This window comes from Chelon labrosus (assembly GCF_963514085.1).
Source record: "Chelon labrosus genome assembly, chromosome: 22".
Lineage (NCBI taxonomy): Eukaryota > Metazoa > Chordata > Actinopteri > Mugiliformes > Mugilidae > Chelon > Chelon labrosus.
Genome location: NC_140355.1, coordinates 12,830,010 through 12,849,364, shown reverse-complemented (window position 1 = coordinate 12,849,364; position 19,355 = coordinate 12,830,010). Strand labels below are relative to the sequence as shown.

The 19,355-nt window shown below is 42.1% G+C and overlaps 2 protein-coding genes across 2 annotated transcripts; one reads left to right on the top strand and one right to left on the bottom strand.

The window, feature by feature from the left end:
* Positions 1-1,161: 1,161 nt before the first annotated feature.
* On the bottom strand, positions 1,162-10,678 carry wbp1 (WW domain binding protein 1). The gene is made up of 4 exons (XM_084572920.1): positions 10,286-10,678; positions 9,157-9,259; positions 8,609-8,776; positions 1,162-6,904 (listed from the first exon to the last, which is right to left on the bottom strand). Exons 1-4 carry the CDS (start codon positions 10,346-10,348, stop codon positions 6,369-6,371), a joined length of 870 nt encoding a protein of 289 aa, XP_084429046.1. The 5' UTR covers positions 10,349-10,678; the 3' UTR covers positions 1,162-6,368.
* A 1,381-nt stretch (positions 10,679-12,059) lies between these two features.
* On the top strand, positions 12,060-14,121 carry LOC311507534 (ADP-ribosylation factor-like protein 3; the record flags this gene model as incomplete). The annotated part of the gene is made up of 5 exons (XM_084571906.1): positions 12,060-12,694; positions 12,840-12,956; positions 13,102-13,152; positions 13,414-13,599; positions 14,074-14,121. Exons 1-5 carry the CDS (start codon positions 12,527-12,529, stop codon positions 14,119-14,121), a joined length of 570 nt encoding a protein of 189 aa, XP_084428032.1. The 5' UTR covers positions 12,060-12,526.
* Between the last annotated feature and the right edge of the window lie 5,234 nt (positions 14,122-19,355).

Below are 19,355 nucleotides of genomic sequence, written 5' to 3'. Positions count from 1 at the left end.
TAACATCCATCGATAATTTAGCCCGACAGCCCGAGGTGCCTTTCACACACAAGTGTGATGGCCTCCTGATCAATATCTTAGCTTTGTCACATGTCTCCGTGGGACAACATGAGAGTAATTGCACAACATTGTTGATGCCTACAGTCCCTCAGTCTTTTCCTTTCGGCAATCTCCAGCAAGGAGAATCCACATCAGTGGTGTTCTGTGTAGGTCCTCACCGTTGATCATCTCTTGTTTACACTATAATGCTTTAAAGTTTCTTTTTTTATCTGGTGCATTAAAGACTTTTCATGGATGCTTTGTAAGGAATCTAGCCAACAGTGAATGCTTTGTCCACCATACTCCTAGATGACGTAGGCTGAGACGTAAAATGACAAACCCTCCATGACATGACAAGATCATTTTGAAGCTCAGTGGGGTGGCTCCAGCTGTTGCCATATTTTAACCTGACCAACAAATCCCCATGTTAAAACTTAACAGGAGAATTAAACATGTTTACAATTTGGTACATAGAATGGTTTTAGTCTCCATAACTAAACACAAACACTGACACAACTGTACAGGGGGATCTTTTTTATATATGTACCAGTCAGGCATAACATTATGACCACCTTCCTAATATTGTGTAGGTCTCCCTTGCGTCTCCAGAACAGTTGTGACTTGTCAGAGAATGGACATGGGCCTTCTGAGGGTGTCCTGTGGTGTTTTGGCAACAGAATATTGTTAGTGGGGGACCTTTGGGTCCTATGGGTTGAGAGGAGGGGCCTCTGTGGATCGGGCTTGTTCCAGTGCATCCCACAGATACTTGGATCAGTTTGGGATCTAGTGAATTGGAGGCCAGGTCAACACCTTGTGTTGTTTTTCATGTCTTTTAGTTGTTCCCAAACCATTTTTGTGTGTGTGTCTGTGTCAGGCTGCATCCTGCTGGGGATGACTGCTGCCATCAAGGAGTGTCATTGCTATGGGGTGGGGGTGCCTGGTCTTGTCTAGGTGGGTGGTACATGTCTAAGTAACATCCACATGAATGAATGCCAGGTACAAAAGTTTCCCAGCCAAACATCGTATTGTCACAAGTTGGTCTATGTTATTCACTTCTCCTGTCAGTGGTTTTAATGTTGTGGCTGATCAGTGTAAATTTCAAGTCAAAGAGCTGCAAGTCGGTCAGCAGAGCGCCAATGTTGGTTTTATTAAAAAAATAAAATACAAATGATGACCCAAAGAGTACACAGCAGACTTCTTACTAAAACCAAAGCATTTTTATGTGTCAGTCAGTGCTTCAATTTGTTTTTTCTCTTTTTCCACTTCGCTCATTTTGGCTTGTTTAAAGTTATTAGGAACACAATGTAGAAAGACTCTGTATTTGTAGATGCCCGCTTCCCATTTAAACTAGAATGGTTCTCATTTTGGCAAAAAAAAAAAGTCCACATAGCTCAACCATGGCACCTCCACCTGTTCGGTATTATCTATGGTTGAAGAAAAAAAAAAAAAAGCTCACAGGTTTGATAGAAACAATCACACTGATGATGAATACAGTGATGAGAATCACTGATGTGAGCTGGTCAAATGCAGGCCGACTGTGTTCCATGTTGAGGTCTTTCATGTGTACGTTATACATACATACATACATATATATAAAACTGACGGTACTGTGTTAACTGAGGATTAAAGGCAACGGTTAAATATTCAGTCTGAAAACTCATGAAGATGGAAAAAGAAGAAAACCAAACACAATCAATGAATGAGTGCAACGGAAACGAGGGGTGGGAAAGTGGCAAATACAGACGTGATCCAAAATAATAATAATATATTTCCTTCAGCATGTACAAGGTGGTTTATCCATAAGTCAAGAGCAGGAAGTGTTAGTGGTTGAGGGAAGCGGACAGTAAAAAGCCAAAAAGAAGACGGGAAAAAAATATTCCTAAACTAATAATGGCTTTTCAAAACAAGCCGCTCAAAAGACACTGAAGCATACATACGTCATTGTATAAGCATTACAAGTAATATTTTTTTTCTTTTTTTACAAGTTTTCTTAAACAAATACATATTCACAGACCAAGTAGATTACAGTACAGTGCAGTGCTGATAGTACTGAGAGTTATATTGCTTGTACTGGTGCCCACAGATAAGTGACAGAGAACGTGAGAAAGGGGTCGCAGCATTTAACAGTAGGTTTATGTATTTTTTTTGCATAGCCTAGTTGAGTTTACAGAGGTGCGTGATGCGGAAAGAAATATCAAACAACAACAACAACGGGGAGAGGACAATCATGAATCAACTGCTTTGGCTTAATCAGACTCGTGGGTCAAATGTGTTGATTTAAAAAAAAAATCCTAGCACTGCTTGTTGAAGATAACCCTGAGAGTGTGAAACCAAACAGAACGAGCACACGCACGCGATAAAAAACGCGCAGCGGTGAGAGCTGTGTAACGCGGAGACGGGAAAGACTTTGGCTGATTGTTCTGTCGACAATTCTGCATGGGTGGACGTGGCCTTTCCGTCGCCGAGGCTCAGCGTGCGAAGCAGCTGAGGAAAAAAAAAAAACAACAAACAGCCGCGGCGTTGGCTACAGTTCCTGTAACCAAGACGCAGCCGGGCGATGGGTGGAGTCACGGTCCAAGTGGAGCCAACGGAGCGGAGCAAGATGACTCTCGCCACAGCCACACATGCAGCTCGTCCTACAGGCGATAACCGTTTTCAGCGGGCACGCGCGCGGCGAGGGGGAGAGGGACACGTTGCATCACGCACCTCTGTTGAGGTTGACAAAACAAGAACGCAAAGTTAAAGCCCGTAAAAAACAAACATACACGGTCGTATACAATCAGCTATTGGATAAATATGAGCTCCACCGCAGCATACATCCCGAATCCGAGCAATGAGCACGTTACGCATTTCCGACCCCGTTAAGATAAAAGGTCTCGGCAACTGCGGCTTCAAATGAACAGCACACAACAGATCACAAATAAACGGATGGGTGTCTGTCAACAATCCATGACTGATATAGCCCTTACTCTCGGTAAACATGTGAAAACCAGGGAGGCATAGCAGTTGTTTGGCAATGGGAAACTATGGACCTCCAGTTCACTCATGCACAAAAAGAACCCCTTCCCTTCCCCTGTTTTCCTCACACCCCTCCCCTTTTACTATTAGTTTTCTACATAGTTAAGTATACAAACAAGCAAATATGCACCTTAGCAAAAAGGTTACAGAGCAATCTCTTGTTGGAGTCCGTCCTCCAAACCCAACACACGAACAAATTGAATCACAACAAAGCCACAGGAAAACAAATCTTCCTCATGCTTTCGAGTCAGTTGACTTCACAAACTAATCGCAACCACATCTGCGAAACACACAGACACAAACATATCTGGTCTCGACAAAATTCCATCAGTGCCACAACTACCTAGACACAAAAGTATTTTTAAATTCAACACAACCGCCCCTCGACTACAAAACCAACGTAAGTAAAAACTGTACAGAGCATGTGACAGTCTAAAAACCTGCGGCTGCAAAAATGTTTATGAACCACATCCTTTTCTCAGAAAGCGGGCGCACTTTCTCGTAATGACTGCCATGTTTTATTTATTTTTTTTTACTGACACAGAAAGCAACCCTCTGCTTTTGAATCAGCCATGCTCGGAGCACAAAGTTTTCAAAAGAAAATCAAGGACAAAATCGCTTGACCACGTCTATTTCTAATAAGGCAGTATAAGGACATTTGCGCTCTAGAAATGCAGCAAGGCAGCTTGAGGTGTGTTGTCAAAAAAGAAAAAAATGTATTTTATTACTTCTGCTAATGGGTGTGCAGTCATGCTCACAGTGTAACTGCTCCTCTGAAAGGGTCGTCGTCATGTTGGTATGGCTTCACGTTTAAGCGCTGGCTCAACGACGCAATAAAAGGACGGCAAACCCTCCGCTGCTGCTGCAAAAACCGGATAGCAGCATGCGTGGCAAACATGAAAATAAATCTTTCAGTTCAAACCATAAGCCAGCCGGGTCCTCATTGTGTTTCTGAAATGTTGGGTGCAGCGGCCCTCTGCTATTGTTTCCCCCCCAACACTTTAGGCAAAAGAGTAAGGAAAAAGGAAACACTTTGATAGGCCACTGGGCTGCACGGGCCCTAAAATGAGATATATTCTTGTTAGGTGTCATCTCTTGATAAGAGGCCAACATTTTTTCCAACTGTGTCCTTGTCAGAGTGCACTGTGCTGAAAATAAAGAGACTCGCCGGCCAGTTCATCCAAATGAATCCAGCCGACAGTGAAGCCAAAACATTATATTTGTTGTATTCTGATAAATTCACTTAGAGCAAGAAGAGCAAGAAGCAGTGCTTTGTGAGCGAGTGTGCTTGTAAGAAGCGGAATGACTGACTCAGGTCTTTACACTATGCCCGTTTTGACATACAGTATCAGAGTATCATGTAAATAAAAATGCAAATTATTGTTCCAAACTAAAATGTTCACCGACGTCATCAGCCTCTGCTCGTCTCGCACAGATCTTCTCGTCTCGCAAGGTACATGTTATTTATCCTGCAGTGGTTTTCCTATTTGACAACAACTGGAACAAGCATTGTACAGTATATTGGGCAAGCAACATGCAATCCATGAAAACCATGCAGTCAATCATTGCGACAGATTCCGGTGCCAACGCCGCACAGGCCGCGCTGCGGAGCTTGCATCCAGCTCAACTCGCTAATGCACAGGACCTCTGTTGCCAACGGAAAAATACCACTGCATGTCCCTCACACTGCCAAGAGCCATAGGGGCCACCAAGAGCCGCCAAGGCAGCACCAGCTAACTAGCTAGCTGGCTGAACTGCACGACCGGATGGTGTAGCTCGCGCAGGCACAAAAAAAACAATGAAACTAGATCCACACATGTAAAGTTAAACCTCAATCCATTTTTTTTTTTTTTTTTACCCTATCCACACCAAATCTGCACACAACGTTGAGCAGCTCGCCGTCACTGCTCGAAAAAAAAACTCAAATATATAAACGCAGAAAAATCATGCCTCATGCAAAACACCGGTGCTTTTAATTGTTAATCCTCCGCGTTGATTTCTAGCAGAACTTTTAAGATATACACCCGCGCGCACAACTCAGCCCGTCCCTACTGCACAAAACTACGCAGTACACACTCGAGCAGCCCGTCAGGTGCCTTGCTGCACTTAACGGTGACACCCGTGGCGTTCGCTGAAGCACAGCTTGTTATAAAATTAAGAAGAAGAAGAAGAAGAAAAAAAAAAAGCAAACACGTCCTTCATTATTAACATCCAAACTCTATTACTGAGTGATAAATTCCCTCAGACCTAAAGCAAGTAAATAAAACGCGATATCACAGAGCCACCGCTTTTTATTGATTAAAAAAAAGTCGGTGGCATTGCCCGATGTTGTTATCATGAATTTAACGCAGTCAGAAACTTGAGCGGGGAGATGTCGCGGACCCCATCAATAAATCATTGAAGTGCTGGACACCCCCTCGTGGCATGCTAATCGCTGGCCGCTCAGCTGCGAGACCACAATATGGATATCAAGTAGAAGGGTCCGGGGAGGTTTTGTATGACATTTAAAACCCAGAGACTAGACAACAAGCTGAACTCATTCCCTGCTATGTATGAGCGTACACTCTGCCCACACAAGTCCCGCAGACACCAGACGCTCGTCGTTACCATGACCTCAAAGCTGACATCACTATGCAGCTGTGCCCTAGATTTCATGGCATTCAAACAGTCGTACACAAACGCAGCTTTGCGGGGGGGATGACTAAATGTAAGCTCTTAAAGACTCATCAGGTGTCATACTAGGTTTTTAAGAGGTTTGTTTTTGACTTATCTGCTTAGCCATACAGGGGATGGGGGAGAAAAGTGGTCGACCGTGTTGGTATGTTCCTGAATGACCATCCCACCGGGGGTAAATATCACACGGAACGTCGGCCGGAAATGTTCGGACCCAGGGAGAGTGAAGGGACCGAAACGGAAACATGACAGCAGTGCTGAAGGAGAGGGCAGGGGAAACAGATCAGTTCTGGTTTCAGTCACAATCAACTGCTGCCTTCTCTGCCTTCCCACTGATGTTCCTAACACTAAGAAAAAAACAAATCAAACAGAGCAAGATAATGTATTCGCTGGTTCCCCCACTAAGAAAAGCAAAGCAAACAAAATAAGCCAGGAGTTTGTCCACACATTGTTATTATCTTTCCTAATCAGGAGCCGTTAAAGATTAGTTATCACCCTCATTTTCACGTCGTGTCTATGTGTTAGTTCAGAGAATTAAAACACAGACAGTCCCTGTTGTAACGATGATGACAACAGCTGTTCACTGTCCTGTGTGATCCAGGGAGGTGCACTGGTTGGCTGGTTAGTTGACCCATCAATCACACCATGTGGTCTCCGGTGCTGGTGCTGGTGGTCTGGCTGGGCAGCTCCGAGGTGTGCTCCTTCTGTCTGAAGGTCTGCTGCTGGTGGCCGGAGCAACACTCTCTGCCGGCGCCGTTGCACACCCGGTGCTCCTCGTCGCTCTCCTCCTCAAGCCCCGAGCCCTCGTCTACATCCAGCTGGCAAACGCACACCTCAATCCCTGAGTCACCGGTCACGTGCCGACGCCTAGTGACGAGCTCCTCGTCTTCCTCGGCCGCCGCCAGCAAAGCCTCGCCGTTCCCTTCCACCACACACTGTACCCGGATCGGGAGCGGCGCTGCCTCCTGGTCCGAAGATGAGTCCAAGACCTGACCGTCCATCATCGGGTCCGCTTCAGACGGGGGTTGCGGCACAGAGGCAGAGTCAGGTAGATTCACTTGTGGAGGGAGAGCTGAAGTCGACTCGGGAGGGTTTTCAGAGTAGGGGGGAGGTGGTGTCGGAGGGTGGCCCACCACCTCTTCATAGTCGGGAAGCTTGCAGTCGTTCCAGAACCCTGAAAGTCAGAAAACGCAAAACCTTTAGCCTGCAACTATTAAATAACTATTAGACCAAGAGGAAATATTGTCACATCATCCACAAATTTGATGACAGCCTAATTTTTGTAAATCAACCCAGAACCTAACCACTGCTGAGAAAACACACTGGGATTCAAACATTCATAGTTTTTCTAGAAATGTAGCACACCATGCAAATGCTAGTCCCACAGACCTTTACTGGTGACTGGATAGGGCTGGGCGATTAATTAAATTTCGATTTCGATTTTGGCTTCCCTCGATCATAAGAACAAGATAATTGTAATAAAGCGATCACGCAGCGAACTTTCAGCCACGCCGGTGCGTATTGCCAGTGGGTGTTTGGAAAAAACGTGTAGTAGAAGACGATGGAAGATGGCAGAAAGGCAGCCTTTGGTCGGGAAGAAAGGTAAAGCGAATTCTGTGATGTGGAAACACTTTGGTTTTCGAGGAGTCTGACTCGGAACAAACGAAGATATTGTGCAAGTTATGTCACGCGACCGTGTCTGCACTTCAAGGGAACACGACCAATTTATTTAACTATTTAAAGTCCACACACAGAGTAATACATGACCAAGCAGTGAAGGAATAAAAAAATTCAAGAATTAAAAGCTCCTGCTATACTGATTAGTACTACAGTGTTTTTTGCAGTACTTGGTAAGGCTGTTGTAGCAAGTGCATTACACCATAGTTGTAAAGAAATATAGCTAAAAGTTCAACAAATGCTTGTTCTCAAATCAATGAATATTCGTCTTTAATAATCATGATTACAATATCAGTCAAAATAATTGTGATTATGATTTTTGCCATAATCGAGCAGCCCTATGACTGGACCTCTGCAGGTGGCCAATTACTACTTTCTCCATGATATGTAGAGGGAAGAGCAACGGCCAGGGTCTCTGTGTGAGTCACTGTCTAAGTATGCCTTCAGTCAGAGTTGTGTTCACATTCTTGACATTAAGTCAAGCATGTTCACTGTGAGCTTTGGACTCTGTCAAGTGCGCGCCCAGTCAAAATCCTGTTTGTGATATTAGTGGACATAATATCCTGTTACAGCCAAGGTCCAGAGTGACCACTGACATTAGGGTGGCATCTCTATCTGCTGTCCTTCTGGCAACCTCCGACCGTGATATACAAACACACACTCAATTTACAGCTACATCGATCAGCCACAACACTGTGACCACTGACAGGAGAAGTGAATAACACTGACCATCTTGTGACAATTCAATGTTCTGCTGGGAAACTTTTGGACCTGGCATTTGTGTGGATGTTACTTAGACATGTACCACCCACCTAGACCAGACTAGGCACCCCCACCCCATAGCGATGACACTCTTTGACTGCTGGAAGCCACACACAGAAACGGTTTAGGAACAACTCAAACATAAAAAAAAAACAGCACAAGGTGTTGACCTAGCCGCCAAATTCCCTAGATTCCAAACTGATCAAGTATCTGTGGGATGCACTGGAACGAGCCTGATCCACAGAGGCTCGTTCAGGGGAGACCTCAAGTAGAAACTGTAACTCTCAGAAGATCAAGGAACACAGAAGGATCCCATAGGAAGTGCTGCAGAAAAGAATACCTGGGCCTTTGTGTTCGCACCATGACAACTTTTGTTTGTCGATCCTAATCTGTATTTATAGCCGTCTATGTTCTGTACATAAATTCTGATATGACTCACTCAGATTGAGAGGCGGAGGGGAGATGAAGGAGCTGGACGCTCCTTGGTAGGCCATGAGGCTGATCTCACGTTGACGCTGCTCCTGCTGGAGACGCATCTTAACCCTCCGGTGTCGGTAGGCACAGCAGCAACTCAGCATGATGATCAGGGTCCACACCAACCAGAACCCTATCAGAGGAGACAGGCTCAGTGGAATCTGATCTTTAGCACTGTAGATCGATTGATCTGACTTCACATGACTCTTTAAAAACTCTAATGTTGAGTTAGGTGGGCAGTTAAGCAGCATTTTGAATTTGAACTAAAATTGGGCCTTCAAACTTCTTAAGAAATTCAGTTCCTTGCTCAAAACATTTTCTATTTTTAATATAGTATGAAAGTGAAACTAATTTGAGAAAAACATACATCCGTCAAACAAAAACCTGACCTAAATTTCCATAAACAGAAGTGAAAGAACAATAGCGAGGGTTTACACACATAGACAGTGCAGTGTTTCTGAATGAACAGACGAACTGAGGATTATCTTATCTTAAATAAAGAACTGTACTTACACCAGAGCTCATAGTAGTATGTGCAGCACTCCGTCTCGCCACAGCAGTACCCCATCTCACAGCGGTACTGTTCATTATTTACCCCGAAACAGAACTCCTTCCCCTTGAATACACACACAAGAGGTACACAAAGTGAAAGCCTGAGTCAATATTCAATCACACGAGTAAACAATAAAATGAAAGGCAAACTGCTGATGATGGTGTGAACTATTTCTAGGATCTATTTATCACTTCGCCGTCACTTACTGTGTTTGCACAATTAAGTGTCAATTTTCTGTCCTGTGTCTCATTTATGTGGACAGATAAGACACACTGCGATTTAAAAACATGAAATCTGTTCAGAGGCCTATAGGCACTTTCAGCTACTACTGCTGGAAAGTTGCCGACGGTGGAGTAAAATGAAAGCGAGTTCAAAAACTACACGCAAATATTACAAAATGAAAGATACTAAATGAGTGGTTTGGTTGGTATAGTGACGGCATAATTTGATACAACAAACAACCAAAGCGAGACAATGTGTAAAGTGCTTATAAAACCTCAAACTTCCAAGTGTTTGGCTGCGTTTAATTTAAATTGTTAAGGTTTTGATGGCAGCCGGTAATAAAACAACGACGCTAGTCTGTTACGCTGACGAACGATGTCGGTATATTAATAAATATGGCGGTAATAAACTGCTCATCGGCCATTATGGTGGTTCATAAGTGCTTTGAGTACATTTTAAACAAGGATGCAATCCGGATAGCTAGCTGGACAAACCGGGGCTAACCGCCCGGTCTATCCGGCTAACATCAACAACTATGAATAACCACGTCAATTTGCCAGGTAACAGTTAGCAACAGGCTAACGATAATCTTTGACAACCTTGATTCAAACTGTAAAACGGGGACGCTGAAACACATCCGCGGAGTGCCTCGAGTTACGACCCAAATTTGACATCGAAATAGCTGTCGAAATATAAATGAAAACTTTTACAAACTGACGTCATCCACGGTATACAGCAGCGAACCGTGCCCAGTTTCCTTTGTGGAGGAGACAAAAAAAGGCTCCGCACAAGGCCTTCACCCAGCCCAGGAGCAGCGGCCTCGGCTGAAACCATCCGCCGACCCCGGGAGCCCTAGCGCCGGCTTACCTGCACCAGACACGTCCCGGTACAAAGAAGACCTACAATGGATCCCAGTGCTTTCTGCGGCATCTTTCTGGGTTTTCGGCCGATGACACGACGGGAATCATATAGCAGTCGGTCAAATCGACGGCTCGCTGAGGTGACAGCAGAGGGCTGGAGTTAGTAACGGTTCATCCTGTCGCACTCGGACATGTTTTTGTTGTTCCTCTACCGAGAAACACCACTGGCGTTAATAGGAAACACCGGCGGCGGATGGATGGCAGGGGGCGCTGTGTACGTGAGTGTGAAAGCACATGATTTCAAATAACACAGGTTCAAGTTCGATGCGGAAGCTCCTGCTCACTGACAGACGTCATAATGTTGCTGATCACTATAATTGTAGCTAAAAAAATATTTAATTAATCGGCTTTTGTTCGCAAAGTTCACGATTAAAGTCGTGTTTATTATCACGTACACAATATGTTAATGAAAACACGGACACTAGCAAAAATTACTTTAACTACTACTGCACTACTTTAAAAGTGGGTATAGTTTAAATTTACAAGTGAGTTTACAAGTGGAATCTATAAGTAGAAAATTTAACTGTATAATAACTTAACCCTATTCTTGATATATATATGACTGTGCAGGATAACTATAGTACAAAATTTAGCTGTATTTATTAATTTAGCTCTTTAAAAAACTGTTCTTGTATATTTGAGAGCCGAGTTTCCATATTTTATTTTATTTTATTTTATTTGTTTATGCGTAATGTGTGCAACAACACCAAAACAAATTCCTTGTATGTACAAACATGTTTGGCAATAAAGTCTTTTCTGATTCTGTTTCTGAATATTGTGCAAAGCTTCTGCAATGTTGTGTGTTTTTGTATAAATATGATCCCGTGTGTGTGTTGGGGAGGCTATAGTGAGGACACCATTTCACTTTATATATATATATGAAATTGAGTAAAATATTAACTATAGACTTTAACACATAAAAATAAGTCATGTAGTGTTAATGGCTGCCAAATTTAGCAGCACACACAATTCATTTTTTATAAAAGGTGAACAGAGAGTAAAAACCCAATAAGAAAACGTATTACAATTTCAAAAGAACGAGAAGAAATTAAGTTTATTAGTTATTTGAGAGGTAAATGACTCAAATATTTTTTGGGGTACACATCCGGGTTACTTTTCCGTCGTCGCCTCAGCTGCCAAGTAGTTTACGTTAACGTCATGGTTCCCCCGGCAACAGAGCCTGACAGCTGCTGTCCCAAGAAGCATGGTCAGAAAGATGTTAATCCACTCAGCCTGAGCAAGGACCACAAAACCACCTGAGGAAAACATGGTGAGTTATCATGATTCACAGCCACAGCAAGCTCGGAATTACAACATGGGACGTGTTATTTATATTTGCTCTCTAACATAGTTTTTGCTTCTAGACATAATGTGCGTGGCACTGGAAACTGTTAGCTGTAGCTGACTAACAAGTGCCAACAAATGGTGTAGCTAGCTGAGAAGAATGCCATAACATTTAGTTTTCACTGTCAAAAAGATGTAATTCTTAGGTTAATATTTGATAAGACTGAATGCCTGGCACAGTTTAGGTATCTGGTTTGATTAAAAAGTCTAGTGGGACAAGTTGTAATATTCAGCTGTGTTTAATTCATCAATTCAAGCTTCATTTTAGAAAAGATAAACAATAATATATACGTAAATACATACATATTCACACACACACATACATATTCACACACATATATACATACACCACTTTTCATAGTCATTCAACAGTTGTATTATAAAATGAAGGAAAGTTATGACTTTGAAGTTTGTTTTTAAAGATGTAATACCCTGAAATCTGCTGAAATCATTTTTCTATGTACTGACTTGACACTAAACTTTAATTTGGATGCATGGTGTAGATCGCAGAGTACGTCCTAAAATCCACTGCATGGTCATTAACCTGAGTCATAGACTTTCTTGTCGCTTTCTGGACACAAGCCAGCGTCTGTGCAGACACCTAATCTTGGCCGACCAAAGAGAGCTTTTGGCCGGGTACATTTGTAGGTCACTGCCAGCAGCTAGATCCTCGCACTGGATGATTTTAGCTGTGGCCTGAGGGTTTACGTACACACTGAATCAGGGTTCTCTCTGACTGGTGCTTTACCTGACACAGCTAAGGTCAGGACTTTTTGACAGCAAGAAAATGCTTGCAAGTTTCTGATGTCTTAGATTGCTGTGCTATTTAGGCTAATCACCTCTAATGTGCTCTCTGATCCACCTGCAGGGCCTCTTGTCCATTCTTCGGAGACTGAAGCGGTCTCCAGAACAGGAGGTGCGCTTACTGCTGTTAGGACTGGACAACGCTGGCAAGACCACTCTGCTAAAACAGCTGGCAGCCGAAGATATCAGCCACATCACCCCCACACAAGTACGGACAGACACACAGCGTTAGCCACACACTATGGAAATTACACATTTTCCCCACTTTTCTTCTTCAGCAGACTTACAAGATATTAATTCACCTTTTGAAAATAATAAATTACACATTAAGCATCTAGGTTATCTTTCCACAGGGCTTTAATATAAAGAGCGTGCAGTCTTCTGGCTTCAAGTTGAATGTTTGGGACATTGGAGGTCAGCGCAACATTCGTCCATACTGGAGGAATTATTTTGAGAACACGGATGTGCTGGTAGGTTCAGATTGATTTACTTAAATATTACTTGTTACAATCAACAGAAGTAAATTAATTTTAATTAAATGAACAGTCCTAGATAGTCACTACAATATAGTATTATTCTTACTGTGATCAGTTTGTGAATCTGCATTGCTTGCAGATCTATGTCATTGACAGCTCAGACAGAAAAAGACTTGAAGAGACGAGTCTGGTGAGATACGATTTACATTTTCTTGTAATAATTCTATATTTTTTGAGTGATTTGTATTCACAAACTACAGAACATTTTTAGGGTGAGGATATATTTTCATTATGAGACTCCACAACTGTAGGAATGGAAATTTGATTAAGGATACGTATAATATTCCAGTTTTCAATTAACCTATATTTTCTGAAGCCATTAGCTGAGATTAAGGCTGAACGTCATAATACTTAATAACGTTACTGATTCCACTTATTCACTTTCCTCCAGGAGCTAGCTGAGCTGCTGGAGGAGGAAAAGCTTGCCACCGTGCCACTGCTGATCTTTGCCAACAAGCAGGACCTGATGACGGCCACTCCTGCGTCTGAGCTGGCAGAAAGTCTTAACCTGCACACGATCCGGGATCGCATGTGGCAGGTGCAAGCCTGCTCAGCAGTCACTGCTGAGGGAGTGCAGGTACACACAGCACACCCGGTCTGCAAACACAACATGCATACACAGCAAGAGGAGCTGCAGAGTGATACCAGTGTCCTTTGCAGTCAGTTTGTCACTTTAAAATGAAATTTTGTGAAACTTTGAGGCAAATATTTTGTTATTTAGCTTCCTACGTTTGTGTTAACTCTGAATTGAAGCAGGGAACAGCTCAACTTTACTTCTCCCTGCTCAAACTATACTGCCCAGATTATGGGTCCAGAGTTAAACTTTTGTTATTTTTAGACCAAGTATATATTCAGACCAAAGAAGTATGACTTCTGCGTGTCCACATGAGTAAACATACATCTCTGCCTTGCTTTGATTTCATACTTAATTTTAGCGGCTAATGTTAATAAGGGGCACAAACATTTTAAGTTATAAAAGAATAAATACAAAAAAGTACACAAAGAAATGACCCAATTTTTTTCGGCATAATCCTCGTCTGTTTTCTTCCAGGATGGCATGACCTGGGTTTGCAGAAATATAAAATTTCGGAAGAAATAATTCAAGAAGAATTGCACTTTACTCTTGACTTGGCCAGCACAAGAAGTCAACAGAATGCAATTATCACTTATTTGAGTACTAATTGTCGATACACATATTCTATACATAACTAAGTTCTTCGTCTTCGTCTTCTTCTTCCTCTTTGTCTTTGTCTTCATCTTTGTCTTCATCTTCTTCTTCTTCTTCTACATAACTAAGGTCCCTGTATCATATATTTTTAAATGTATATACTGTATATAGGCTGTTTTATTCAAAGTGCTGTTTCTGCACACATTTTTTGTAAGGTGATAATTTATTCCAAATGTATACAGATTTTCTGAATAAATAATCTGCATTTTCTGGGTTGGATTCATGACTGGTAGGTGCTGCAGGTCTGCGAGTCTCTCTAGTCAAAGCTAGAGGGCGCCGTTGCGCTAGTGTTATCCATTGCAGCCCAATTATTTCATCCTGTGCTTTCCATCAATGATGTGGAATTCTGTGTCATGTTTCATTTGTTCATTTCATAATCACATAATCATTTTTTTATTCACACAGTACAGCGCACTGCTCTTTATTGCCAACCTAAAAGTCAGATAGATTCAAGGCCACGCACACACACAGTAGGAGGCAGTGATTCATGTAGTGTTGCTTCAGCGTTAACACACTGCGATTTCTCACGCAGCTGCTTATGTCTGCGCGGTGTTCTGCTCAGTTACAGAAAGAAAAAAAATCTTATATCATGAACAAAATCAGCATAAAACAGACCTCAACATATCTACGCAATAAACCATACAGAAACACCTTGGCCATTCAATTACTCAACTTCTCACCTTGTTCACTATGATTTCCCACAAGGCAATTGCGTTTTCTGTCTATTTTTCTATTTTGTCTTTTGCAGCACATTTGCCACAAACTCCACTAATCTGAACTGGATGAGTGCTCCACTGTGGTCCTATAGGGCATTTACATACAAACCTTTTCCAGGACTAATGGCTCTCCAATACAATTTGCATTTATATAGCTCCCTTCATACCAACATGATTTGGCACCTTTGCCCATGATAAAAATAAACCTCCTCCTTTGGCCTTGAGTTACTGCCCTGCTGCTGCTGGTGTGTGTGTGGCTGCGTGCACTTGTGTGCCCCCTCTACGTGTGTAAGGTTGGCTGATTTTAATATGTCAGAGCTGCTTGGTTCTCCGATGGAGACTGAAACAAGTGCAGGAACCCTCAAAATGGGCTTCGTAATGATTCGGCCGCCCGTGTGAGCTTTGGTCTCGCGCTCGGTGTGCACACACCACATTTGAATTTTGTCGATGCAGCAGTGTGGGACGCTTGACCAGGCCAAAAAGTCATGAGGTAAATATTAAGCCGCAACAGATATTGTTGGACAAATTAAAAAAAGGGAGTCCTACATATATATTTTTTAAATACTGCTTACAGCTTGCTGGTACAAACATATCCAACTATTTTACAAGGCTCAGTTGAGAATACAACAAAAGATTAAAAGAAGACAAATTGATAAAGAAATGAAAGTCTACAATGTGAGACAGATGATAAAAGGCCTCCTCTCTCCTCTGGATTTCTTAATCATTAACATTTTATCGGCACAACAATCGCTCAACCTGTAAAAACATATACCCAATTACACAATAAAAGCAGTTTGATTAATCTAACCCACTTTATCCAGCAATGGCACACAAATCAGACAACACACGCCGGGAAGTGAATGCATTTAACGAACACAAGAGTGGATTGGAGCAACCAGTCCTTGTTACCTCTGGCTCTGTCATCAGTGAGGTGAGATGCAGTCAGGCCTGCAAAAGGCCATAAATCACGGGACTTTCCCAGCTACTCAAGCCAACACACCAGCCTCCCACACAGGGGAAACGAAGGGCAGCGTCTGATTGACTCTCAGGGGCCAGCTAGCGCAACAAGAGGAGAGAGATCCTGTGACTTAATTAAACTGTTGTGTATATCACGCACTGTAAGGCAGTAATTTTTGTGCAACGGCAGTTGTGTGGGAACATCAGTGTTGGGGGGAAAAAAAGTATGTTAAACTGAACATACACACTAATTTCGGAGAGAAATCTGTAGCATGAACTAGAAATTTTATGACAAATTTTATATGACAATTTATTTATTTGTTTTGATGAAAGCCTGCCTTATAAACATAAGGTTTGGATTTAGGGTTTAAAAGACAAAAGTATTTACCAGACATAAAAATGACCAATAAAAAGGGAGTCACATTTAGGATATCGCAGCCTCTGTCGAACTGATTCTGACCAAATTCTTTGTTTCTCTTGTGGGACCTCGACCTTCACCTATGTGCAGGACTATATTTTTTGAGGTAGAGCTTCGCAGTGATTATCTGAATTACGCTTTTCAGCCGTGCCAGTCTCTATACATTAGATAAACCATAAAGAAGTATTTATTTTGAGACCAAATCTTTGTGTTCTTGTGTCTGTCCGACAGCTTGGGTAAGGTAATTCGGTAAAGGAAAAACTCAAAGTCACTGCTTTTAGATATGTCATAATGTTTAAGCAACAGCATCAAGTCTTAGTATATTTATATAAATAAGTACATAAATCTAGAGCGATAAAAAAAAGACCCAGATAATAAAAATATGTGTCTGTAATAATAAAGGGCAAAATTCTAGTTTCTCAAATATGTGGGTTTGATTTGTTATATTTCACTGTAAATTAAATAAGGTGAACTATACTGTCTCAATTTGGCGTCTCCTTTGCAGTCCAAAGCTTGACTGAAAACCCTAATACTTATTGCCAACGTACTGACATAGTACGTAACATAATATTCCAACAATATAACAATGCGGTTTAGCAAAGAAAACGTGCTACAGCTCTGCTTCTATCAAGCCCAGTAAAAAGCAAATACACATAGTTGAGACACTCAGGCACGCGTTTCCAGGTTTTCACGTTAAAGTAAACTGCGGCCTCTTATATTCTGTTTTTCCTCTTCAAATAAAACCCCCATGTAAGCAGCGATAACCACAATGAAGCTGGCACATCCCTCTAGCAGCAATTACAGTGTTGGGAATACTTTGTTTGGCCAGTGCAGCCTTGATCCCGCCTCATTCCCAGCCCAATCCTTTATGATTAAGTAGATAAGTGCCGGTACTGGATGATAAAACAAACAACAAATGCCCACATTCCTCTGATAGCTGCTTTGATGATGTGTGTGTGTGTGTGTGCCTCTGCAGGGTTCTTACCTCTTTGCTATAATCAAACTGCAGAGTCATAAAGCGCGAGGGATGGGGACTATAAAAATGATCTGGAGGCTCTATCAGCTGGGGGACAGGAGTTCACACCTCGTAGCGGGTCAGTTTCAGAGCGGGGAAGAGGTCAGTGAGGGGGTCGGCCCGGGAGGGGGTCCGGGGCTCTTTTTGATGCAGCTAAGACAGAAAGCAGAGAGGGAGAGATTGCGTCAGGATGAACTAAGAGGGAGTCTGTGGTTGCTACCAGAAAATTTGGCAAATTTTTGTAGGAGGGTTTTAAATGTTTATGTGTGTCCTATTTCAGATTATGTTTGTTAATAATTTAATTTTGCACACCAAGCCTATCTGCCATGATATTCTGCTTTATTTTTCAGAACAGGTGTCGTATCACATTACGTCTCCTTTTGTAAAATAACTAAGCGTGCCAGAAAGGTTTCCTGCAAAGGCACAAATCCTCAACTGCAAATCACTCCAATTGGAAACCAATCATGTCCAATAGATAATAACATGGGTAAACTGAAGCCCATGAATCAATAACTAACTGAACGGTGTCTCACTCTTCACTAGCATGAGGTCAGAGGTCATACTCTTGACCCCTCACTGACCCTTGCACTGGTAGGAAATAACACTTTCCATCGTCCGAAACCTTCCCCAGATTAACTTATTGCCCTTATCATCTGACGAATCAGGTCCAATCCACTTTCTCTCTCACTCTCTCTGTCTCTGCTCCCCCACACTCTTTCTTGTCCCTCCCCAGCACTCACAATTTGACTTTTTATCCCCTCTCGCTGAAACAGAGACCCGGCGCCATCCGTCATTACAGCACACGTTGACAGCTCCTCACACATGCTTGGATTTTTACATCTGACTCAATCCAGGGGCTTACTTTACTGTAACTGATTCAATATTTCTCAAATGAGCCGACCGATCTATATACACGCCACAGTGGATGGGATGATCTATTGCATCGCCTTAATAGATTTCCCAGGCCTCAGAGCCCGGCTAGTTTAGGGGAAAGGGTATAATCTGTGCAATAAAAACATAATTATTCATTTGAATTGCTTGATAATTTATGTGAGCTGCATGTTCTTAGCCATTAAAATGTGCATGTGGTCATATTGGCGGCTGATTTATGCCCACACAAGATATTTATGAATTTGAACATTACTAATTTCTCAAATAGTTTAAAACGATTGATTAAAACTTGTGTCTTAGCTAGTAAAAACAATATAAATCATGATAAGAAGTTGTAGCCCTGTGCAATCAGCAGGAAGCATCACAAGCTACAATGAAACTAATATATTCCTTTGAGACCCAAGGCCATCACTTATAAATATATGGAGAAACATGTGAGTTATTAGTATCGCTGACACTATAGGGAGGAGATAAACCTCTTAAAGGTTCCTGAATAGTTATCTATTGAACATTTTCATAATACCAAAGATGGGGATGGCATGACAAAAATCCTGCCCCACCCCTAAAACACACCAATAGGGAAACATATTAAACCAATCTGTTGTTGCACCTATTTGACTAAATAAAGTGCTCCAGTGAAGTGTCAGAGATTATTATTACTATTTCATTTTCAAACATAGATGGTGTAACTTTAATGAGCACCTAAGCAAGACTTCAACAGTGATTAGGTGACAATGTAGTGGGCCACTCTGGCCTGTTTTGTAATTTTTGTCGCTCCTAGTTTGAATATAATGGAGATGTTGGTCATGACACAGCAGTCTGGATTGAGCCGTAAATGAAGTCGGTGTCCTAAAAATGTGCACGTGGATAGTAGAAGTGTAACCTGCCAGACCAAATACTTTTACAATCTTATTTTTGGGACAAAGTTACCAAACCTTTGAAGTATTTAATCAGATGTGACAAGAGATTTCATGCATGCATTTTTTTTTATGGGACCATTGAAATTGCTGTTACAGGTCCCTTACAATTCATTTAGACAGGGACTTGGGCTTGATAGCCCAAAATAACTGTCCTGAGTTGTTACCAAGATGGCTACCAAATGGCGAGA

Coding starts and splice junctions, on each gene's coding strand:
- wbp1 (XM_084572920.1), bottom strand. CDS start 10,348: ATGCCGCAGAAAGCACTGGGATCCATTGTAGGTCTTCTTTGTACCGGG. Junction 8,777..9,156: donor ATACTACTATGAGCTCTGGT/GTAAGTACAGTT, acceptor CTCCTCTGATAG/GGTTCTGGTTGGTGTGGACC. Junction 6,905..8,608: donor CCCTCCGCCTCTCAATCTGA/GTGAGTCATATC, acceptor TCTGACTTTCAG/GGTTCTGGAACGACTGCAAG.